General features: G+C 55.1%; 2 protein-coding genes and 1 pseudogene across 2 annotated transcripts; 2 read left to right on the forward strand and 1 right to left on the reverse strand.

Annotated features, from left to right (window-relative positions):
- The first annotated feature begins 2240 nt into the window (after window positions 1-2240).
- LOC127213216 (60S ribosomal protein L23a-like) lies at window positions 2241-2665 on the forward strand (annotated as a pseudogene).
- A 9638-nt stretch (window positions 2666-12303) lies between these two features.
- LOC127213007 (short stature homeobox protein-like) lies at window positions 12304-15252 on the forward strand. The gene is made up of 5 exons (XM_051173241.1): window positions 12304-12409; window positions 12468-12637; window positions 14580-14637; window positions 14803-14928; window positions 15023-15252. Exons 1-5 carry the CDS (start codon window positions 12304-12306, stop codon window positions 15250-15252), a joined length of 690 nt encoding a protein of 229 aa, XP_051029198.1.
- Window positions 15253-15962: 710 nt separating this feature from the next.
- Window positions 15963-22933, reverse strand: Ppp2r3b (protein phosphatase 2 regulatory subunit B''beta). The gene is made up of 14 exons (XM_051173252.1): window positions 22454-22933; window positions 20893-21078; window positions 20706-20809; window positions 20493-20595; window positions 19882-19956; window positions 19659-19745; window positions 19331-19487; window positions 18967-19015; window positions 18607-18693; window positions 18236-18411; window positions 18037-18149; window positions 17235-17335; window positions 17031-17123; window positions 15963-16119 (listed from the first exon to the last, which is right to left on the reverse strand). The coding sequence occupies exons 1-14, from the start codon at window positions 22931-22933 to the stop codon at window positions 15963-15965; spliced, it is 1968 nt and encodes a 655-aa protein (XP_051029209.1).
- Window positions 22934-24106: the final 1173 nt, after the last annotated feature.

The raw sequence follows: 24106 nt of genomic DNA on the forward strand, positions 1-24106 counted from the left end.
AGGAGCCTGACTCGCCATAGTGTAAGTGATTCTCGTGTTCAAACATCTAACGTATTTCCAGCTGTTAGTACTCACTTTAAAAACTTAAGGTGACATAATAAAACTTTTTTGTTGTGTCCTTATCTTTTTGGAGCAATTATTGACCTAATAATTATTTTTTGACTAAACAGTATGGATTTTCATCAAGTGCTGTTCAGACTTTGTTACCAAAATGTATAACCCATAGTGTGAAGGTGTTTACTCTGTCTAACACCCCTCCCCCAATTTTACAACATAGAAAGCAACTTATTCATAGCATGACAGCCACATTTCTGTGAAAACACAGGGGGCTCTGTCTCAAAAGGATCAGACACCCCCAGAGGCCTGGAGAACTTTCTATTTGCCACCTGACTGAAACTGAAGAACCTCTTCAGCACTCAAGTCCTAGTCTGCCAGGCACCTAGAAACTGCTTTTCTTTGAAGAAGAGGGCTTCTCCTGAAAAACAAACTTTGTTAAGAGCTTCACCTCTAGTTAAACAATGGAAAGAGTAAACTTTTATTTACCGTTTGGACTTTCCTTAAAACTTTTTCACAAATGCTCAGCTTTTTATTTCTAGTTGGACTTTTATTGAAGGGGTTGACTTTTCACAAAAACTATTGGCTTTGATGAAAATAATACCTTTTAATTTGAAAGTTGCCATTTCAGATAAAGGAATGATTCTTTATGGAAAGCTGGCCTTTTATGAAAATGATCCACCTTTTGTTCACAGTTGGGCTTTTATGGAGTGGATGGAATCATTGATTTAAAAACAAGGTCACATTTTATGAAAAAAGACAGCTTGATTTTCACAGGATAGACTTTCATGAAACAATGTTCCTTCATACTAAAGTTGACTTTTGTGACAACGGTGAGCTATAATTGAAGGGGCACTGAATGAAAGGGTGGACTCTCCATGACAAAGGCTGAGAGATCATGAAGGATTGGACATTTCCTTTAGATCTCCGAGGCATGGAAATGTATGGTGAGTTTGGAGGAGATTCTCTGACGTATTTTTAAATGATTTTTACTTTAATTTTTTTCGTTCATGTGTATGGCTCTTTTGCATACATGTGCACATGCACACACATCACATGCATGTAGTACATATGTTTGATATGTAAGTACATGTACACCACTTGTGTGCCTGGTGCTTGCTGAGGCCAGAAGAAGGGTGTTGGATCCCCCTGGAACTGGAACTGGAGATAGCTGAGAGCTAGGAATAGAACCTGGGTCCTCCAGAGGAGCGATCAAACCTCCTAACCACTGAGCCCTCTCCAGTCTCCCTTTCTCATAATGCTCTTCTATTTTGTTCGTTTATCTATTTTATTTTGGGTCATCTGTTGAACTTCATTCATGAGCAAGGGAAGGACTAGACATCGGTCATTGCCTTCAATCTGGGGTTGTCATGAATTTCAGAACAGTGTGGCCACATTGATTAGAACCCATTGCTTTGTCAAAGGTCAATCCCCTGCCTCTCTGATTGGCATTTCGTCTCAGTCGCTGAGTTCCACCTCTGAGGCTGCTGGGAATTGGGACTTTTCCTCTTAATGATCAGGTTATACTAGCAGCTGAAAGGACTTTGGGCTAATTTCCAGTCATAATTTACATGATGAAATGAAATGTGACAATGAAATCATTTGAAATAGGGAAATATACTGACATAGTGTTATACAATTATAACATGAAAAGTAATGAGAAAAGGAAGTGAAATAATCAAATGAAGCATATAATAAAACCCCCTACGTTGGGATTAAGCAAAAGGAACTGGCCCTAGGTACTGCCATCTTTTTTCCAGACTCCATTTTAAGTGGGAGGTAAAGCAAAATTCAAGGACACAGGGTAACTATTTGGTTACATTGCAAATTTTGTATAGACTTTATGGCCTTCTTGCTGAAATGCCTGCCTAGTAAGCATTCTGGACCTCTGTACCGTGGTCCCTGACTGGTCAGCCTTGCTGCCAATTCAATAAATACCTTGCTTTGATTTAAATCTTGAGTGCCTGTGTCGTTTCACATCTATTTGGAACCTACAACTATAGTGGAAAAAATAAATGATGAAATGAGAATTGATGAAAAGAAGCTAAATGAGTTAATAAGGCAAGACAAAAATTAAAATGCCACGAGGATTTTATGACCTGCAATAAGATAATGAAATTATCTGACTTAAGGAAATAAAATAAAATGAAATGGTGTTAAAATCTGTAAGACAGCTTTTCACCAAGATGGCGCTGAAAGCGAAGGAAGCTCCTGAAGCTCCCAAAGCGGAAGCGAAGATCCTGAAAGCCAGGAAGGCAGTGCTGAATGGCCTCCACAGCCACAAAAAGATCGGAACATCACCCACCTTCAGGGGGCCCAAGACCCTGCGGCTCTGGAGGCAGCCCAAATACCCTCGGAAAAACAAGCGTGACCATTCTGCCATCACCAAATTCCCACTGAGTCAGCCATGAAGAAGACAGAAGACAATAACACACGTGTGTTCATTGTGGACGTCAAGGCCAACCAGATCAAACAGGCTGTGAAGAAACTCTCTGACATTGATGTGGCCAAAGTCAACACCCTCATAAGGCCTGACGGAGAGAAGAAGTATGTTTGTTTGGCTCCCGATTATGATGCTCTGGATGTTGCCAACAAAATCGGGATCATCTAAACTGAGTCCGGCTGGCTAATTCCAAATATACACTTTTTCACAATATGAAAAAAACAAAACAAAACTGTAAGACAAAGTGTAATGAGATAAAGAGAAACAAAATAAAATGTAATGCAATGAAGTCAAGTATAATGAAATATAAAACACTGAAATGAAACAATGACAAGAACCTAAACAAAATGATTATCAAATATCAAATGAGAGAATGAAATACAATAAAAAACCTGAAATTAAATGATTTTTAAAATATTGGAACAAAAGGAAAACAATATAGATAGAAATATAAACAAGTCTAACCAAACAAAATGCAATAACATGGTGGAGTGAAATGACTTGGGAAGAAGAAATTCAGTTAAAGTAAATAAATTTACTTAAAAATAATGTATTTTAAAATATTATATAATTATAATATAAATGATGTGTAATGATAATGTAAATACAAGGACACAATGAAATGTAAAGTATTGAAATGATGTGATGATAATGAAAAGGAAATAACATGGGATTTAAAAATGCAATGACTTGAAACAAAATAAATATCATGTGATGATAGGATGTAATGCAATTCTAATTAGCATTATTAATAAAAAAAAAAAACCAAGAGTCAGGTATTAGGTGGTGAAAGCTGAAAAATCAGAGAAGCAGAGCAGCCAGACACCTCTACGAATGCTCAGACCAAATAGGGAAGATCCTGTCTGTAGGAACCCTCAGAGTTAATGCTCTGAGCTCCCGTCTCCTCCCACCTTATACTCCTCTCTCCATCCAGCCATATCACTCCTGTCTCCACCTTCTTAGTGCTGGGATTAAAGGCATGTGATTATGATCCCAAATGCTAGGATCACCTTTGTGTGGACTCTGTTTCTCTTTGTGACTGACCCAATCTCTCTTAGTCCAGGATGGCCTTGAACTCACAGGGACCATCTACTTCTGTCCCCTTAGTGCTGGGATTAAAGATGTGCACCACCACTGTAAGGACCCAGGCATCCGCTGGCCTGCCCCTGTCCCCTGGCAGAATGCACTCAGGCAGTGCTCTGGTCAGCCCAGGGTTCCAAGAGTACCAGTCTGCAGGCAGGGGTAAAGGATCCTCTAAAAGTCAGACCCCGCCCACTTACACTCTCTTTTGCTCTCTCCTGCTTTCGGCTGGCCACCAGCTACCCGCTCTTCTTCTCTCCCCCCTCTCCTCTTCTGTTCCCGGTGTCTCTATGTCTCTTCCCTTCCCCCTCACTCCCCTTTCTAAATAAACTCCTCATGTAAACTCTATCTGCCCGGCCTGTTATTCCCTCCCACCTCGGTCCCCCTCACCTGCTATGGAACCTGCTATGCTCACCCACGTGGTCCCTCACCTCGGGACCCCACTCACTCTGGACCCTCACTCTGGACTAACCCTAACCCTTCTCCACCTTTTCTTCTTATAACTGTAACTAAAGAACAACAGCCACCGCTTGGCTTCTACCACTACCTAGTGTGGCTAGCTCTGCACTCGGGTCTTCAGGCAAGCTTTATTTGTTAGATCACGAACAAAATATCACATCAGGAACTGTCATATAATCCAATACGATGAGATGCAATTAGATGAGATGGAAAAAAATAAACTGAATTGCAGTGGTGATAGAGTGAAATAAACTAATATGCCATGAAATAATAATGAAAATAAGTGATAAAAGCATGGCGTCATGATGTATCAGATGACATGAAACAAAGTAAAATCTAATAATGAAATAATAAAATAAAATGAGATATTCTTGGTATGGTGGGAAACTTAAAATATTCCAATACAATGAAATGTGTCAAATGAGATGAAAACAAATTATGATTAAGTGGTTTTAAGAAGTGAGATAATACTCTGAAATGAACAGATATAATGAAGTGGAGAAAATAAGTGATGAAAGGTATATTACATAGCTATTGAGATAAATAAGGAAAAATGTGATAATGGACTTATATGATAAACAAAATAAAATGAACTGGTGGTATAAAATTAAAGATGGAATCCAATGCAATAGGGATGACAAATAATAAATGAAATGTGATATAATAGAGTGAAATGTAATTTCATCAGATTATTCCAATATAATACGAAAATAATGAAATGAAACAACAAAAAGAAGCTAAACAAAATGACAAAATGAAATACACTGATTTTTTTTAAAATTACTGAAACAAAATGCAAATAAAATATAGTGAATAATTTAATGTAACAAATTGGGTTGAATTGTAATAAAGTGAAATCAAGAAAATGCAACAAAATGTTGGAGTTAAACAACTTTGAAAGAAAGATGAAAATAAATTAAACTTAATGAATTATATTTTGCTTATAATATAATGAAAATAAAATGTAATAAATGGAATACTGTAATGAATGACGTGGGATAAAAAATAAAAGTGTTAAGGTGATGTGTGTGTGTGTATATATATATATATATATATATATATATATATAAAGTCATGTAGTCAAACACAATGTAATATAATTAAATTAGATGAAAGAAAATACGAGGAGGCGACATGAAGTGAAATAATGTACTGGAATAAGTCGATAGGACAAAAAGTAATTAAATGAAGAGACAAAAGTGACGATGGGATGAAATTAGTAAAATAAACTTAAAATGAAGTGTAAATAATGAAATGGTGTGAAATAACAAAATAAAATGAAATGGTATTGCTACTAAATAAGAGAAAATGCACTGTGATAAAGGATTGGTCACCCATGTCAGGCTGGTTAGGAACTACCCTGTCTTGGCAGGGGAGGGAGGGTGTGTGAATCCACCCTTTTCTTTTGAGCAGCCACACTTGATTTCGGGCTCTCAGGTAGACGTTTTTAAATCTTTCCTTCCAGGGTTTGTCATCGGCCTTAGACACCGCCCCCTGGGGCGGGGCTCGCCCTGGGGCAGCCAGTGACTGACAGCAGAGCTGGGCGGGGCTCGCCCTGGGGCAGCCAGTGACTGACAGCACAGCTGGGCGGGGCTCGCCCTGGGGCAGCCGGTGACTGACAGCAGAGCTGGGCGGGGCTCGCCCTAGCGCAGCCAGTGACTGACAGCAGAGCTGGGCGGGGCTCGCCCTGGCGCAGCCAGTGACTGACAGCAGAGCTCCGCCCCTGGGGCAGCCGGTGACTGACAGCAGAGCTGGGCGGGGCTCGCCCTGGCGCAGCCAGTGACTGACAGCAGAGCTGGGCGGGGCTCGCCCTGGCGCAGCCAGTGACTGACAGCAGAGCTGGGCGGGGCTCGCCCTGGGGCAGCTGGTGACTGACAGCAGAGCTGGGCGGGGCTCGCCCTGGGGCAGCCAGTGACAGAAGAGATGGGCGGGGCTCGCCCTGGCGCAGCCAGTGACTGACAGCAAGGCTCCGCCCCTGGGGCAGGCAATGACTGACAGCAGAGCTCCGTCCCGGCCGCCTGGCTGGCGGAACTATAAACGGGGCAGCACAGGCGCTGGGGCAGCCTCTATCTCACTCCATCCCGCCAGCTCTGATGTTCCGAACTTAAGACCGAGAAAATTTGCCGCCGAGAAACCCTTGAAGATTTGACAGCAGCCCGGCTCAGCTGGTTCTGCCTCTTCTCGTGCTAACTATGCTGACCTTTTGTGCTGCTACAAGATTAAAAAATTATCACCGAGAAACTGAATAGAAAGAAATGACAGCGGAAACTGATTTCTGCCTCATTTTACTCACATTCCTGAACTTTGTAAGACTGAAAAACTCACCGAGAAACGCGCGAGCCGCCGCTAGGAGACGCTGCAGCTGCACAAGCCCTCGTGCTTGTGCCATGGAACCGAATGTCTGGTCCGGGCTTGTGAGGGGCTTGGGATGCCTCGGGAGAGATGGCTGCAGTGGCGGCAGCCAGAGGCTCTGGAGAAAGAGGACGACCTGGCTGAGGCGCCCGCATGCAGGTGCAGGCTCGGGCTGCAGCAGCCCCCTGCCCCTAGCATCCCCAGCAGGAAGCCCAGACCTCAGACCCGGAGCATCGCAAAGGATGATAGCATAATTTAATGAGTGACATAAAAAAAAAAAAATAAAGCAAAAGGTATCAATGGAACACCAAAACAAAATTAAATTGCGTGAAAACAAAATAACATGAAACACAATACAAAGAAGTGAAATTATGAAATGAGATATAGTACATGAAATCTAACATTGTGAAAGGTAACTAAAAATGCGACAATCGATGAGATGATGAAGAGACAAAACAGAGTGGTGCGGTGATGAACTGAAATGCAATATCAACATCAAAAAAAGGAAATGACGACTTTATGAAATAATGAAACGAAATGAATCCACGAAAGAATCAATTGCATAATTTCATGTTAAAATTAGGTGATATATAGCAAATGTAATGGAAGGCTGCAAGTGAAATTAAAGCATGCAAAATAATGGATGCGATATTGGCATGATGATGAACTGGAATAAGAGGGTGAGAAGAATTAATAATGAGTTGAAATCAAGTTTCATGGAATGACATGGGATGCATGCAGTCATGTACAATAAAATGTAATTGAACGTGATAAAATAAAATGAAGTGCTAATATGACACAAAATAATGAAATGAATGATGAAAAGTGATATAAGACTGATATAAAGTCATGGCATGTGATACGAAGAAAATAAAACAAAATGATATTGTAATGATTAATTTGAAATTTTATCATTAAATTCAAAAGGGGGTGAAATAATGAAATGAAATAGAAGGCAAAATTAAATGTAATACAGCCAAATATATTTTAGTATTCATTTTAATTAAATTTAAAACAATCTTATTTTACATGCTAACTCCGGTCCCCTCTGCCCCCAGTGACCGCGTTCCCCTCACCACCACCCCCATCCTACCCAGTATCCACTCCCCAGAGATAGTGAGGCCTCCCATGGGGAATAATCAAAGTCCATCACATCATTTGGGGCAGGGCCTAAACAAAGTGACCATCAACTAGGAAACTAAAATGAATTGACTGAAATGTAACGAGTGTCATGAAAAAAACATAAAATAAAATGATGGAATGAGGTGAAATGCAATTTAGTGAGCGGATTTAAATGTACTTGTATATTCTGAAATGTAATGAACTGAAAGAAATGATCTTGAAGTCAAACAATGAAAACCCAGCAAAGAAGATGTCCGGAGTTATAGTTACAAACCGTATTTAGGTAAAGGAGGGTAAACAGTACTTGTAGATGAAAACTGACCAGGTCACATTGCCTTTGGTCACGCATTGTCCCAAAAGAAAAGGACACAATCAGAAGTTTCAATGTGTCCCCAAAAGTTTTTGAAAGTTAAAAGTTGCAGCTGAGAGATGGTCCCCAACTTACCGATCTGCGGATGGCTGTTTGGTCAGGAGATTTACAGTGTCTACTGCGAGTTAGGCTCCTAATTCGCAAACTGGCTCTTCACAGAGATTTGATGCTCGGGCTCTTTAAACTCCATCTTTGCCAGCAGCTGAGATTTTAAAGCCAAGTTTTTTGTTCCATTCCGGTGTCACTCACTGTGGGTGGGCGCTGCTGGGGGCTGAACCTCCAGTCTTGGTGAAGAGGGGAGGGGGCTGGGGAGAGGACTCAGATCAGACTGCAGGGTGAAGTGTAATTTTCCTACAAGACCCAACTCCAGAGACCAAAGTACCAGGTCTGCTGCCTGGATTCGTTCTGTTCTTGTCTTTGTCTCCTGTGTCGTTTCCCTGACCCCCGGCTAATTCTCTGCAATCTCCAGCCAGGCTGGAGATCTCCAGCTCCCTCAACAGAGATCGAGAGAGGGACACACTGGTGCCTGAATCACCTGAGCAGCTGGGTCCCCAGAGCCAGGCCAGCGACTCTTGCTGGAGCAGCTTTCACTCTGCAAGTGGCCACCAATGGAACCGCAGCCCACAGACTGGGAAAAGATCTACACCAACCCCACATATGACAGAGGCCCCATCTCCAAAATATACACAGAACTCAAGAAACTAGTCAACAAAACACCAAATAACCCTATTAAAAATGGGGTACAGAACTGAAGAGAGAATTCTCAATGGAGGAAATTAAAAAGGCTGAAAGACACTTAAGAAAGTGCTCCACATCCTTAGCTATCAGGGAAGTGCAAATCAAAACAACTCTGAGATACCATCTTACTCCTTTCAGAATGGCTAAAATTAGAATCACCAAAGATGACTCATGCTGGAGAGGATGTGGAGAAAGGGGAACACTCCTCCACTGCTGGTGGGAGTGCAAACTCATACAGCCATTTTGGAGATCAGTATGGCGTATCCTCAGGAAAATGGGAATTAGTTTACCACAGGACCCGGCAATCCCCCTCTTAGGCATATACCCAAATGATCCACATCCATGCAACAAAGACATCTGTTCAACTATGTTCATAGAAGCACTATTTGTAATAGCAAGAACCTGGAAGCAACCTAGATGCCCCTCAATTGAAGAATGGTTAATGAAGATGTGGCACATCTACACAATGGAATACTACTCTGCAGAAAAAAAACACTGAAATCTTGAAATTTGCAGGCAAATGGATTGAACTTGAAGACACCATCCTGAATGAGGTAAGCCAGTCACAAAAAGAGGAAGATGGTACGCGCTCACTCATACATGGATTTTAGACCTAGAGCAAAGGATCACCAGCCTATAATTCACACCGCCAGAGAAACTAGGATACAAGGAGGATTCTAAGAGATTCATACAAGGTCCCTCACAGAAGGGGAAAGGGACAAGATCTCCTGAGCAAATTGGAGTGGGGTGGGGGGCAGTGAGTGGAGAGGGAGCTAGGAGAAAGAGAAGGGGAGGAGAGGAAATCACGTGGGACTAGGAAGAATCAGTCGGGGGGATGAATAGATGAGACAGAGAGAGAGAGACAGAGAGAGAGAGAACATAAAAGAGGGAGCCATTATAGGTTTGAAGAGAAACTGACTCTAGAGAAATGTTCAGAGACCTACAAGACTGACCCCAACTAACAATCTGAGCAACAGTGGAAAGGCTACCTTAAATGCCCTTCCCTGATAATGAGATCGAGACTAACTTATCCACCATCATGGAGCCCTCATCTAGTAGTTGAAGGAAACAGAAGCAGACACCCACAACAAGACACTGAGCAGAACTGGAATCCAGAGCAGAGAGGGAGAGGACAGGACCAGGCTGCAGAAACCCACAGACACAGCTGACCTGAGCCAGGAGGAGCTAATGAGCCCCCAGACTGATAGCTGGGAATCCAGCATGGGCCTGACTCAGATCCCCTGAACATGGGTCTCAGTTAGAAGGCCTGGGCAGTCTAGGGGACCTCGGACAGTGGAGCCAGGATGCATCCCTGGGGCAGGAAAGGACTCGGGGAGCACAGTCCCCGTGCAGGATGCTCCCTGCACAGATTCTGATTTTCCCTCCTGGAAGGCATCGCCATCCCTGTGGAGTTGGGGGTGGGGGGGGGTGGGAGGGAAGTGGCATCAATATGTAAAATAAGAAAATAGGAATATATACGTGGCGTTGGCGTGGCCTAGCGGGCGCACTGACCTTTTCTTTGCAGAAGCCACTTCCTCCGCATGCTGGCAGCCGGTGGCTCCTCCTGGGCTTGGCTTTGCCTTGTCAGTCGAAGCTGTGTTCCGACGAGAAAGACGTGAGGGCCGGCCGGTCAGCAGGGTGTTGTCCCTCGGGTGTGCTCACCGGTTTCCTGCCGCAGCAGAGCTTGCTTTCAGCTTTGGCGCGGTGTGGGTTTGCGCGGTGAGGGTTAGGGTTTGCTCGGTGTGGGTTAGGGTTTGCGCGGTGTGGGTTAGGGTTTGCGCGGTGAGGGTTAGGGTTTGCACGGTGAGGGTTTGCGCGGTGAGGGTTAGGGTTTGCACGGTGAGGGTTTGCGCGGTGAGGGTTAGGGTTTGCGCGGTGAGGGTTAGGGTTTGCGCGGTGAGGGTTAGGGTTTGCGCGGTGAGGGTTAGGGTTTGCGCGGTGAGGGTTTGCGCGGTGAGGGTTAGGGTTTGCACGGTGAGAGTTTGCGCGGTGAGGGTTAGGGTTTGCACGGTGAGGGTTTGCGCGGTGAGGGTTAGGGTTTGCGCGGTGAGGGTTAGGGTTTGCGCGGTGAGGGTTAGGGTTTGCACGGTGAGGGTTAGGGTTTGCACGGTGAGGGTTTGCGCGGTGAGGGTTAGGGTTTGCGCGGTGAGGGTTAGGGTTTGCGCGGTGAGGGTTAGGGTTTGCACGGTGAGGGTTTGCACGGTGAGGGTTAGGGTTTGCGCGGTGAGGGTTAGGGTTTGCGCGGTGAGGGTTTGCGCGGTGAGGGTTAGGGTTTGCACGGGGCAGCTGGCTGTGCGTCCTCGGGCTCTGTGGGACTGAACTTTGTGCTGTGACGCTGTGTGAGCGTCTGTGTCCCGGTTTGGACAGGTGTCTCTGTGAGTGTGTGAGTGATGTGTGCATCTCTGTGTGTGTGTGTCTGTCTCTGTGTCTGTCTGTCTCTGTGTCTGTCTGTCTCTGTCTCTGTGTCTGTCTCTGTCTCTCTGTGTCTGTCTCTGTGTCTGTCTCTGTGTCTCTGTGTCTGTGTCTGTCTCTGTCTCTGTGTCTCTGTGTGTCTCTGTCTCTGTGTCTGTCTCTGTGTCTGTGTCTGTCTCTGTGTCTCTGTGTGCATCTCTCTGTGAGTGTGTGTCATGTATGTGAGCATCTGTCTGTGTCTGTGTCTCCCTTGAGTCCTGAGTCCGCTCTGTCCTTGAACTCACACCCGCCTGGCTCCCTGCGCGCTCTGTGTCCGCTCCCCCCGCCCCCGCCCTCGCTGTTTGGCTCCGTCCCCTCCGGGCAGCGTCTACGCGGCACCCCCGCCGCCCCACATCGAGCTCCTCGCCCCACGCAGCCGCCGCCGCCCCGGGTTGGAGCCCTCGGATCGGCACCATTCGCACCCCCTCCGCGGACCGGAGCGCGGGGCGGGAGGATGGGGGCGCGGGGTGGATGTGTGGGGCGGCAGCCGTGTCTATGCGGCCCTCGCACCGATCCCGGGGCCCCCGGGGCCCCGACCCTGCCCGCGTCCCCACCGCCAGCTCCGGATGATCCGCGTCCACGCAGCCGGCGGCGTCGGGCGGGGCCCGGGGAGCGGGGCGGGGCCCGGGGGCCGCGTATAAAGGGGCGAACGATCCGGATCCGGACCCCGTCCCCGCCCCCGCCATGGAGCAGCTCGCGGCGTTCGTGTCGCGCTCGTTCGCGCCGCGCGCGGGGAACCGGATCGGACCGGACGGCGCCGCCCGCCGGCCCCGCCCACGCCCCCCGCGCCCCGGAGCCGGTTCGGACCCGGATCCCGATTCGGATTCGGACCCGGATGCGCGAGGGCGGCTCGGGGCGGAGGACGCGGGTGAGGATTCCGTGCCGGGTTCCGTTCCGGGGGGGTTGGGATGGTGCCGGTGCCCGCGGGCCGGGCTGGGGTCCGGAGTCGCCCTCCCCCCCCTCAGCCCGGGGTGGATCCGGTTCGCCCCAGTTTCTCCCCGCGGGGCCGCAGGAATGAGTGAAGTAGAGAGCGAAGGAACGAATGCGCGAGTGAACGAATGAGCGAATGAACGAATGAAAGGGCCTGGTGAATGAGTGAGCGAGGGAGGAACGAATGAAGCGAGCGGGTCGAGCGCTGGAGTGAATGAATGAGTGAGGGAACGAATGAATGAAAGAATGGCTCCGCGCTGGGGAGTTCAGCACTCGGCGAGCGGGAGGACGAACGAACGAATGAATGACCCGGGCCCGCACCACCCCAACCCGCACCGATTCCCTCGCTGACCGGCACCATCCCAACGCCCCCGCCCGGGATTTTTCCCGTTTGTTCGGCTCTAACTCGCGTAGACGCGGTCCTCCGGGCCCCGGCCCCGCCCACCGCGGTCCCTGTGTCCCCCCCAGGGCCGCCCCGTGCCGCCCCCGCCCCGCCCCGCCCGCGCCGCAGCCGCACGAACTTCAGCCCGGAGCAGCTGGCGGCCCTGGAGCGCGCGTTCGAGGACACGCACTACCCGGACGCGTCCACGCGGGAGGAGCTGAGCCGCCGCCTCGGGCTGTCGGAGGCGCGGGTGCAGGTGCGGGGCGCGCGGGGCGCGCGGGGCGGGCGGGGCGGGGAAACTGAGGCAGCATCCGAGCCCGAAAACCCCGGTTCCGTCCATGCGGAGCGGAAAAGCCCGGATAATCCATCCGGGTTCGTTTCAGACCCGGGCCCGGCGCGGCCGGCACCATCCCAACCCCCGCCCCGCCCCCGCCAGGCTCGGGCCGCGCTGTCGGGACTGATTAGGGGCGGAGGCCCCGGACGCCGCGCTAACGCGATTTAACCGATCCGGGTTATTTCATTTAGCGCCGGGAGAATAACCCGGTTATCGCATTACGGCTCGGGTTTGGGTCCCAACACTGGCATCATCCCAACCCCCCCGCCCGGCTGCGATTAGGACGACGGCCCGGGCGCCGCAATCAAAAGTCAATTAGCGCGGCGGGGCGGGGCGGGGCGGGGCGGGGCGGGGGCCCCGGGGGAGCCGCGTCTACACCCGTCCGCCCCGGCCCCGGCCCCGGAACGGCGACGCCGCAGCTGTCGTTATTGTTACTGCTGTTGGTTGTTATTGTTTTTTGCGGACGGCGGGCGCAGCCGCGTCCACACCGCTCAGCGCCCGCCCCTGCGCAGACGGCGCTGTGGTTTTGTCGTTATTGTTATCGTTATTATTGTTATTTATCGTCGGTGTTGTTGCTTTTTTATTATTATCTTACTTTCTTGGGGGTCGGGCGGGCGCGGCGGGGGCGGGGAAACCCTGGGGCCGCGTCTACACGGTCCCCACGCACCCCGCAGCTGCCGGCCGTTATTGCTATCATTATTGTTAATGTTTTCATTACTGTTATTGCTTCCGTTATTTGTTGTTGTTATTTTTCCGTCCCTCCCGGGCTGCCCGGGGAGCCGCGTCTACGCCGGCCCCGCCCCGCGTCCGCGCCGCCCGGGCGATCGAGTTTTATGTTATTATTATTTTATTGTCGTTATTGTTTTTCTTCTTTATTGGATTTGTTTCTTATTAGATTCCGCCCGGGGCCGCGGGGCCGGCGGGCGGGGGCGGGAGGGAGGGGGCGGGGCGGGGAGGGAGGGAGGGGGCGGGGCCGGCGGGAGGGGACGGGAGGGAGGGGGCGGGGCGGGCAGGAGGGGCGGGAGGGAGGGGGCGGGGCGGGCAGGAGGGGCGGGAGGGGGCGTGGCGTGGCGGGAGGGGCGGGAGGAGGCGGGGCGGGAGGAGGGGCGTGAGGGGGCGGAGCCGGCGGGAGGGAGGGCGGGGCCGGCGGGAGGGGGCGGGGCCGGCGTGGCGGGCGGAGCAAAAAAACCCAGGAAAATTTGTTTCCATCCGGATTCAAATCCGGTTTCACAGCAAAGAACTCGGGTTTCCCCGGGTGCGGGGTCTCCCGGGCGGGGCCGGGGGGAGGCGGGGGATTCCCCGGGGGCGAAATAACCCTTGGTTTCCGGCGGGCGGCGCTGACTTCCGGGCGGAAACGGGGAAATCGGGTTCGTCCAGGCCCCGCCCCCGCCGCCCCGCTGGCCACGCCCCCACCGCCCTGTTGGCCCCGCCCCCGCCCGGCCTCCACACGGGGAGAGGGCGATGCTGTCCCCTGCTCTGCGTGAATTAATGAAACTGGAACAACTGGAGTTTGGGGCTGAAGGAATGAACGCATGGATTAGTGCACGGGTGAATGAATGAATGAATGAATGAGTGAATGAATGAAGAAGTGATGGAGGAAATGACAGGGGAGTGAACGCGTTAACGCGTGAGGGTGAACGACTGAAGGACAAAAGTGACGCAGGGCGCGTTAGTGAATGAATGATCGCACTGGTGAGTTGATGGACAGGTGAACGAATGATCAATTACGGGGGGGGGGAACTAATGAATGAGTTAACGACCAGGAGAATCGGTGAATGTAGGGGGAATTAATGATTCAATGGACTGATGCCCGGCTGAACTAATGAAGGAACTAACGGTGGCCACGCCCCCGCCCCTCCCTCAGGTCTGGTTCCAGAATCGCCGGGCCAAGTGCCGGAAGCAGGAGACCCAGACCCACGCAGGTGGGCGGGGCCGGGAGCGGGAACGAGGGGCGGGGCTTCCTGCCACGTCAATCAGGTCCCACCCCCTGCTGTCACAGGGTTAACTTGACTGACAGCTGTGATAGGAAGTGGGGGCGGGACTTCCTGCCGACCTCACCCAGCCCCACCCCCTGCTGTCACTCACAGGCGTCCTCCTCGGCCCCCCAAGAACTCTGGATGCCTGCCGCGTGGCTCCGTACGTCAGCATGGCCACCCTGCGCGTGCCCTTCCCGCAGGTGCGTCACTTCCTGTCTGCGGGGTCACGTACAGCCCCACCCCCACTTCCTGTCCCCACTGACCCCACTTCCTGTCCCTGACCCCGCTTCGGTCCCTGTCATCACTTCCGGTTCCTGATGTCACTTCTTGTACTCCCAGGCCCGCCTCCAGCCGCTTCCGGCCGCTGGCCCCGCCCCTTTCCTGATGTTTCCGCCACCGCACTTCACGCTGCCGATGACGTCACTGGCCGAGTCAGCCAACATGGCCGCCTCCAACATGGCCGCCTCCAACATGGCCGCCAGGGCTGGCGGCAGCAGCAGCTCGAGCATCGAGGACCTGAGGCTGAAGGCGCGGAAGCATGCGCAGGCCCTGGGGCTTTGAGGGCGGGGCTGGGTCAGGGGGCGGGACCCGGGAAACACCGGAAGTTCCGCCCCTTGGACCTGACATGCAACTGTGGGGCGGGACCTGCTCTTATTACATCTGGCTGTCAATCACGTGTCGGTCCCTCCCCAAGAACTGTGACTAAGGCCACGCCCACAGCGAGTACGTCAGTCAGTAAACCCCACCCACAGCGACGATGTCAGTCACTATAAGCCCCGCCCACAGAGATGACGTCACTCATCACAGGCCCCGCCCACAGTGAGGATGTCAGTTACTAAGGGAATCAGTGATCCAGCCCACTTCTCACATCAATCACGGATTGTCCCCGCCCTCCTGTCAGTCATCACTAGCCCCGCCCTGTCAGTCACTGTGACTCTGACCCCGCCCCCTGCCCGTCAGTCACTGTGACTGACCCCGCCCCCTGTCTGTCAGTCACTGTGACTCTGACCCCGCCCCCTGGCCGTCAGTCGCCGCTAGCCCCGCCCCGGGGCGGTGTCTGTCTAGCCCCGCTCTCCCTGGAACTGAAGTGCACAGCTGTGAGAGTTTCAGAGCTGCGGGCGCTGTTCGCTCGCTGATGTACACCGCTGCCCTCAGTTTCCGCGCATTCTCCGTGTGTGCCCTGTAAAACCTTCCCTTCCAGCTGGCGCCCACAGAGGGGCTGACATGCTAAAACACACGATTGCACCCTAACACTACTGCTACCCTGTGTGTTAGGCCGTGCTGTACTCGTCACCCACAACCATGATGCACTCTGTCACGGAAGTCACGTGACATGCTTCATGGCAGCATCGGGTACAGGGCGGGGCCTCAATGACTGTGTGAGGCCAGGGAGGGGCGGGGCCGGCAGCCTTGGGGGATTCTGGAAAGCTGGGTTGGAGGCGGAGTCAGTGCGCTCAGTATGGCAGGCACACACAGGAGCTGTGTGCAACGCACGAGTCACACCCAGGGTCACACGCTGACACACGCAGTCACACCCAGGGTCACACGCTGACACACGCAGTCACACGCTCACACAGTCACACCCAGGATAACACGCTCACACACGCAGGGTCACACGCTGACACACGCTGACACACGCTCACGCACACTGGTCACACGCTGACAGACGCAGTAAGTCACACCCAGGGTCACACGCTGACACATGCAGTCACACGCAGGGTCACACTCAGACACGTGCAGTCACACAGACACGCTCACCTACTCACACGCATGGTCACACGCTGACACACGCAGGCACGTGCAGTCACACGCACGCAGTGTCTGAAGCGCACACACATGCACGCAGTGTTGCACACTTACACGAACAACTCTACACCCACCCAGACTCTAACCAGCCCACGATTATGTGCGCTGCTCCGCGTCAGACACGCGTGTGAATGTGTTCCCATGATGTCACATGAGCAATTGCCTGAGCTGCCCGTGTCACACGTGTCACACACGAACACCGGAACCCGGGTGAAAATCCCGGAAAATCTTTATTCAAAACTACAAATGTGGCGTGACGTACTCCATGCGCGACGGGTGGGGCCGTCACCGCACATGTGAGGGGCGGGGCCATCGCCCTGTCCTATTTCCACGCGTAACTAGATGGGGAGGGGCCACCATAGTCCCCGCGTGAGGAGGGTGTGGCCCCGTGAGCTGCGCTGCTCCAGCGCGAGCCCTGGCTGCAGACCCCATGGGGGTGGGGGATGGGCGTGGCCTCACACAGTGAGGGGGAGGGGCAGGGGGCCGCGGGCCCCACCCACCCGTCACAGCGGCTCCAGTCGCCCTCGCCTCACTGCAACGCGTACAGATCCACGGGACTCTCAGGCCTGAGGGCGGGGCTGCAGGGCGGGGCCAGCGTGAGGGGCGGGGCCGCAGGGAGGGCGGGGCTGACGGGGACACAGGGTTGCGGTGGCGCTCACCTCCCCCTCCCCCGCTCACCTCTCCCCCTCCCCCGCTCACCTCCCCCTCCCCCGCTCACCTCCCCCTCCCCCGCTCACCTCTCCCCCTCCCCCCAGGCCTCCTCGGCCACCAGGCTCTCGTACTCTTCCGCTGCGTAGCGTTCCCAGTCTGACAGTTTGGGGCCTGTGGGGTCAGCATCCTGGGGGCGGGGTCACATGGGGAGGGCGGGGTCACATGGGGAGGTGGGGTCACATGGGAGAGGAGAGGACGTGGAGGATACGTCTGTGTGTGTGTGTGTGTCTGTCTGTGTGTCTGTGTGTCTGTGTCTGTGTGTGTGTCTGTGTGTGTGTCTGTGTGTCTGTGTGTGTGTCTGTGTGTGTGTGTGTGTGTGTGTGTCTGTGTGTGTGTGTGTCTGTGTGTCTGTGTGTGTGTCTGTGTGTGTGTGTCTGTGTGTGTGTCTGTGTGTGTGTCTGTGTGTCTGTGTGTGTGTCTGTGTGTCTGTGTGTGTGTCTGTGTGTGTGTGTGTGTGTGTCTGTGTGTGTGTGTGTCTGTGTGTCTGTGTGTGTGTCTGTGTGTGTGTGTCTGTGTGTGTGTCTGTGTGTCTGTGTGTCTGTGTGTGTGTCTGTGTGTCTGTGTGTGTGTCTGTGTGTGTGTGTGTCTGTGTGTGTGTCTGTGTGTCTGTGTGTCTGTGTGTGTGTGTGTCTGTGTCTGTGTGTGTGTGTCTGTGTCTCTGTGTCTGTCTGTGTCTCTGTGTCTGTCTCTGTGTCTGTCTGTGTGGGGGGAGCCATGTGAGCAGCGTCATGTCCGTCGGGGCGGTTGCGGGTCGTGGGGTGGGGGAGGGGTGGGAACGAGGGACTGGGTGGGGCGTTACGAAGAGGGCGTGGCCTCGCCGTGACTCACCGGCGCGGGCCCCGCCCACTGCTCTCGCTCCAGGAATTTCTCCACGTTGACAAAGGCGTCAAAGAAGGCGGCGGCCAGGGGGCTGCGCTTGAGGTCGGGCAGCGTGATGCGGCCTGGGGTCAGGGGTCACAGGGGTCACAGGGTCACGGGCGGGGCGCGCAGGGCCACGGGAGGTCACAGCAGCACGTGACCCGCTCACCTGGTACACGCGGCTGCACCATGTCCAGCACCTGGCACGCGAGGTCGCGGAAGGGCAGCGGCTCCACGCCCCGGGCCTCCATGCGCCGCGCCTGCTCCTCGTAGAAAAACTCGAGCTCGAACATGGAGAGCACGCCGTCGCCGTCCAGGTCCATGCAGCGGAACCAGTACTCGACGCTGGGGGACACGTGTGAACACACAGGGCACACAGGTGACACACAGGACACACACGTGACACACACAGGACAGACATGTGACACACAAAGGACAGACGTGACACACAGGGCACACGTGACACACACAGGACACACACGTGACACACACAGGACAGATACGTGACACACAGGGCACACATGCCCGGGCCCCGCCCACCTGGTGGGCGTGGTCTTGTCCTCCTCGGAAATCAGGAACCACACGAAGTCAGCGTAGCTGAGTTTCCCATCCTGCGCCTTCCGGGCCCTGCAGGGTGGAGGGCGGGGCCAGAGGGAGGGAAGAAGTGAGGGGGTGGGGCGGGGCCAGAGGGAGGGAAGAAGTGAGGGGGCGGGGCGGGGCCAGGATGGGGCGGGGCAGGGAGGGGCCAGGGAAGCAATGGCATCAAGAACTTACAGCAGGGACACTCAGGGTGGCCCCGCCCACCTCCTAGTGACCTCACCTACCCCGCCCACTGCCCAATGACGTCACTGGGCCTACCCACGATGACGTCAGCGACCCCGCCCCCTCCGCAGCACGCACCGCGTGACAGCCCCCGAGAAGATCCTGTCAATCATCCGGGAGGAAATGGCTGCAAGGGTAGCGGGGACGACGGCTGGGGTCGGGTCAGGCTCGGCCCCGCCCCCCGCAGCGCGGACACGCCCACAGCCCAGGCCACGCCCACTGCACCCCTGCTCCAACCACAGTAGAGTGGACCCGCCAAGACACAGCCACGCCCACTCCGCGAGGAGCCGCCCTGGGATCTGCGGGGATCCCCACTGCAGTGCAGCCACGCCCACCCGATCTGCAGCCACGCCCACTGCGGGTGACCACACCCACCGAATCCCGGCCCTCACTACCACACCAGGACTGCCCCGCCCTCACTCCCCACAGGCACCGCCCTCACCGCCGTCGCCATGACGACCCAGGTCCTCCCTGTCAATCACGAGGTCGTGGTCAGTGTCCAGCTCCCAGAACTTGCAGTAGATGACATAGAAATGCGCGTAGGAGAAGAACCCAGTCAGCCGGTTCACGTTGGGCTCCGCCTCCAGCGACGACACGGCCTGGGCGGGGCAGGGGGCGGGGTCACGTGTCACACCCACGCGCGTCATCAGACACGCACAGGGTCACCTGGGAGCCCACGTACACCAGGCCCCAGGTACAAGTCCGGCCCCCCCTCCTGGCCCCGCCCCCTCTCCAGGCCCCGCCCCCTCGCTCCCGGGCCCCGCCCCCACCTGCAGGAAGCTGCTCCGCCTCAGCTCTGCACACGTGATCCTGCCCGACCAGGAGCGGTTGACCGTGTAGAAAAGCCGCTGGATGACCTGTGGGCGGGGCTCACACGGTGGGCGGGGCTGGCGGGGTGGGCAGGGCTCACACGGTGGGCGGGGCTGGCGGGGCTCACACGGTGGGCGGGGCTGACGGGGCTCTCACGGTGGGCGGGGCCGGGGCAGCACTCACCGTGGTGATGTACTGGGAGTGGAACTCAGGCGCCTCTTTGAGGAAGGAGAGGCCAGGGTGCGTGTTCACCACGTCCTGCAGGGGTGGGCGGGACCAGAGGGCAGTGAGGGGCGGGGCCATAGGGCAGGGAGGGGCTAAGGAAGCGGGTGTGTTCACAACCCATGGGGATCAATTCTGCTACCGCCTGAGAAAAGGGCGGGGCCTATGGTGGAGCTGAGATAGTGGGCGGGGTCATGGACGAGTGGGCGGGGTCAGGCTGATGGATGCGTCAGTGGGAGCGGCTGAAAAGGGGTAGGGCTGCAGTCAGTGGGGCCATGAGGAGCATCAGAGCAGACAAGGGGCCGGGCAAGGCCTGCGGGACCAGCAGCAGGCCCTGAGCACCAGACCGACATTAGGGGGCGGGGCAGGCAGAGGGGGCGGGGCTGACGAGACGGAAAAGGCAGTGATCCTGCAATAGATGGGTGGGGCTGGGGGCGGGGCTGAGAGTGGGGGCAGGGCTGGCGGGCAATGACGTGAGGGGGCGGGGCTCAGGGCTGGGGGCGGGGCTGAGAGCCGGGGGCGGGGCTCAGGGGTGGGGGCGGGGCAGGGCGCGAGGCGAGGCGGGGCCTCACCTGCAGGAAAGGCACCAAGTCTTCCTGCGCGAGGCCCGTGGCCCCCGGCGCCTGCAGCAGCTGCAGGAAGCGGGCGCTGTCATCGTGGCAGGTGAGCAGCACGCTGGGAAGCGGTGGGGTCAGCAAGCGCCCCCTCCCCTCCCCTATCTCCCCCTCCCCTCCCCTATCCCCCCGCTCCGCCCCGCCGGCCCCGCCCCCGACCCGCCCACTCACTTCCGCCACATGGCCACGAACGCCTGCAGGGACACTGAGCCTGTGCGTCCCCCGCCCGCCGCGTAGAACAGCGGCGCCTTCCAGTAGAGCGGGCAGCCGCAGGCCTGGGGAGGGGCGGCGGTCAGCGCGGAGGGGCCTGGGCCCCTCGGGCCTCTCCCTGCCCCGCCCACGGCGTGACGTCACTCACCTTGGCGACCACGCCCATGTCCCCGAGCCCCGCCTCCTCGCGCCCGAACCCTGCAAACGCGCGTTCCACCCGGGCGACGACGCCGTCCACGTCCAGCCCCGCCCTCGGGCGCCCGCGGGGGAAGAAGAAGGCGGGGACCGCGGGGCCGGGGGCCGAGGCCGGCGGGGGCTCCTGTCGGGTCTGTACCTGCGCGGCAGTGCGGGTGATTGACAGCCCACATCGCCCGGCCACGCCCACGCCAGGTGCGCGGGGTCGTCACAGTGGCCACACCCACCCCGACCCCGCCCACAACCACCCCGACCCCCCCACACTCCAGACCCTGCCCACACCCCGACCCCGCCCACACCGTGACATAGTGATGTCATGTGAACTTAGGGCCGCTGACATACATGTGGAGGTGAGGCCTGAGGGCCCGCACACACCTGTACTCCTAACAGCTCCCCTGTGTGCACTGTAACCCTATGTGATGCAGCATCAACCCGTGACCCCACCCCGTGACATGGACACTGCCATGACAGTTACGTGTCCCAGTGACGCCCACAGCATGGCTCACGGGGCAGAGGTGTATGGCCTGTGATGTCTGAGACCGCCCCGCCCATGACTGCTCCCTTCCTCTTCCTGTGTGACACGTGTGGCCTCCATTGCGGCCACACCCTTTCCTGACTGCATGACATGTGTCTGTGCTTCCGATTGTGTAACTGTTTGTGTATGTCTGCATGTGTGCGTGCGTGTGCACACATCTCTATATATGTGTGAGTCTGTGTAGGCGTGTGCATGTCTGTTGAGCATGTCTGTACATGTGTCTTCACATATGCAAGTGTGTGTGTGGGTACACACGTGTGTCAGTCTGTCTGGTTGTACACGTGAAACTGTAAATGTGTGTGCGTGCACCTACATGTGGGTGTACATGTGTGTGAATCTATGTGCATGTGTGTGAATTTGAGTTTGTCTGCATCCATACATGGGTGTGCATGCCTATTTATGTACATATGCAACTGTGTCTGTGTGTGCATGTGTGCCTTTGTGTGTATCTGTGCACACGTTCTGTGTAAATGTATGTATCTGTGTGTCCAGGTGTATGTTTGTGCGTGAGTTTGTGTGTGTGTATATAAGTGTGTCTCTGCATCTGTGTTCATGTGCATGCCTGTAGGTGCATGAGTGTGCCTGTGCGTGTGCCTGTGCGTGTCTGTATGGAACTGTCCCTGTGGGTCTACATGTTTATGTATGCTTGCCTATACTTTCTCTATGTGTGCATCTGTGCTCATTTGTGTTTGTGTGCGTGTATGTGTAGACACTTGAGTGTGCCCATGTTTACCTGCTTGTGTGTGTGCATGTGTGTCTCTATGTACATGTCTCTGTGTGTACATGCATGCATAGGTATGGGCGTGTCTGTACATCCGTGTGTGTCTAAGTGCATCTGCATGGGTGCCTGTGAACTTCCCGTGTGTGTCTAGCTGCATGTCATTGTGCGTCTGTGCGCATGTGTGTCCCACACCCACAGCTGTCAGTGTGTACAGACGTGTTTGTATGTGCATGCGTGTCCCCCACGTCCCGCACTCACCGCTGAACTCCCGCAGTGTCTGCCCCTGCCAGAGTCGCCCCTGGGGACGTCACGCCTGGCGACGCCTCGCCTGACCACGTCCTGGTCTTCCCTGGAGTCGTCCCTGGCGACGTCGGCCCCGATGGCGTCACTGCGGACCGCGGTGACGTCACCCCTGACCGCTCCTCCCCGGGCGCCGCGGCTCCGGATGACGTCACCGCCACTCCCCCGGTCCCTGATGACGTCGCCGGGCCCCGCCCCCTGCAGCCGGCCCAGCTCCTCGCGCAGAGCCCGGCGAGTGTGGGGGTCGCCGAGCCAGCGCAGGAAGAGCTCGTCCACCTTCATGCTGAGCACGGGCCGGAGCGCCGGGGCCACGGCGGGGGCGGGCGTGGACGGACGCACGGACATGGCGCGGGCGGGCGGGCGAGGCCGCGCCAGCAGCTTCAAACCGCTGAGCGCCGGGGCTGGGGACGGCGCGTCATCAACGCGCGCCGCGGACATGGCCGCCCCGCCCCGCCGTCTCCATGGCGACCGTAAACAAAGGGAGCCGGCAACATGCGGCGGCGCGGGAGAAACGCGTCATCGCCTTCGCGCCGCCAACCTGGCCCGCCGTCCCTGTGCGGACCGCAAAGGCGGGGAAGGACGGGCTCGCGGACGGACTCACTGACGGACGCGCGGGTGCGGCTGCAGCCTTGAAGCCTGAGCCCGGGTGGCGCCGCGTGATGACGCTGCCAACATGGCGGACGCGCCACTGCGACCCTCCCCCGTCACCATGGAGACCGCAGAGGCCAGGCGGGCGGCAACAAGGCGGAGTGCGCGCCACAGTCGCCCTCCCGTTAACACGGCCGTTGCCGACGGTTTCTTCCACAGCCCCGTCCCCTCTGTAAATACTGCGAGCACACCGGGCGGACTACCAGGAGAACTGGCTCTAGGACAGACTAGATCTACACCATCCTCCCACAGGGACCATTGCCTTTATCGTGGAGGCTCATTCTTGTTCGTTCCCCTTCACACTATCTGTGCTACAGTTGTAGTTTCTTTTCTCCGGGGGTGGGGGGTGGGGGTCCTGGAGCTTTTAAATTACACGCGTGCTTTAGCCATGCAGATCATCAACATCAATGGAACCCGAGCACCTGCCAGTGCAGAAGACTTTTCACACGGACTTCAACTCGTCAACTCGCAGGCGGATGGATTAGAGAACTGCCGAGCTCTCTCTCACTGAGGCCCTTAGCCCTTACCCTCGGTGCTGTCTGCCTGATCTGCCTACACCGCCACAGCATTAGACAGGCCCAGGCCCACTTTGAAACAGCACAGACTCTACCGTCTTTGTTCAAGAGAACGCCTCTGCCCAAGCATGGCTGAACTTACAAATGAACTAATCAGCAAGGCAGAAGGGGGCAAATATCCACACACTCACACACAAGGAAAGAACACAATTTAATAACATTGATGTATTGGGCCCGAGTGTGGGTCCAACAACCCCTCCACCTCCGTGGAACTTCCTGGGTCTGCTCTGAGCACACTGGACCTGCCTATCCACGTGGGCCCACCCTCAGTCCCTGCCTGCCTGATCTTTGACCCCCATCACCAGGCCTCTGCTGGAGGAGAGACCTCCAAGAGAGCTTGGATCATCCAGAGTTACAAACATCGAACTCCTGACCCACCTACACCCAC

This window comes from Phodopus roborovskii, unplaced genomic scaffold, assembly GCF_943737965.1.
Source record: "Phodopus roborovskii unplaced genomic scaffold, PHOROB, whole genome shotgun sequence".
NCBI lineage: Eukaryota > Metazoa > Chordata > Mammalia > Rodentia > Cricetidae > Phodopus > Phodopus roborovskii.

Bases quoted from the DNA above. Each gene is read 5' to 3' on its own strand.
- LOC127213007 (XM_051173241.1), top strand. From the start codon at position 12,304: ATGACCCGGGCCCGCACCACCCCAACCCGCACCGATTCCCTCGCTGAC. The intron at 12,638-14,579 runs GTGCGGGGCGCG...CCCCTCCCTCAG, and splicing joins TGTCGGAGGCGCGGGTGCAG to GTCTGGTTCCAGAATCGCCG. The intron at 14,929-15,022 runs CACCCCCACTTC...GTCACTTCTTGT, and splicing joins TGCGGGGTCACGTACAGCCC to ACTCCCAGGCCCGCCTCCAG.
- Ppp2r3b (XM_051173252.1), bottom strand. From the start codon at position 22,933: ATGTCCGCGGCGCGCGTTGATGACGCGCCGTCCCCAGCCCCGGCGCTC. The intron at 19,016-19,330 runs GTGAGGGCGGTG...CTACCCTTGCAG, and splicing joins GGGTCGTCATGGCGACGGCG to CCATTTCCTCCCGGATGATT. The intron at 18,412-18,606 runs GTGGGCGGGGCC...CGTGTCCCCCAG, and splicing joins GACAAGACCACGCCCACCAG to CGTCGAGTACTGGTTCCGCT.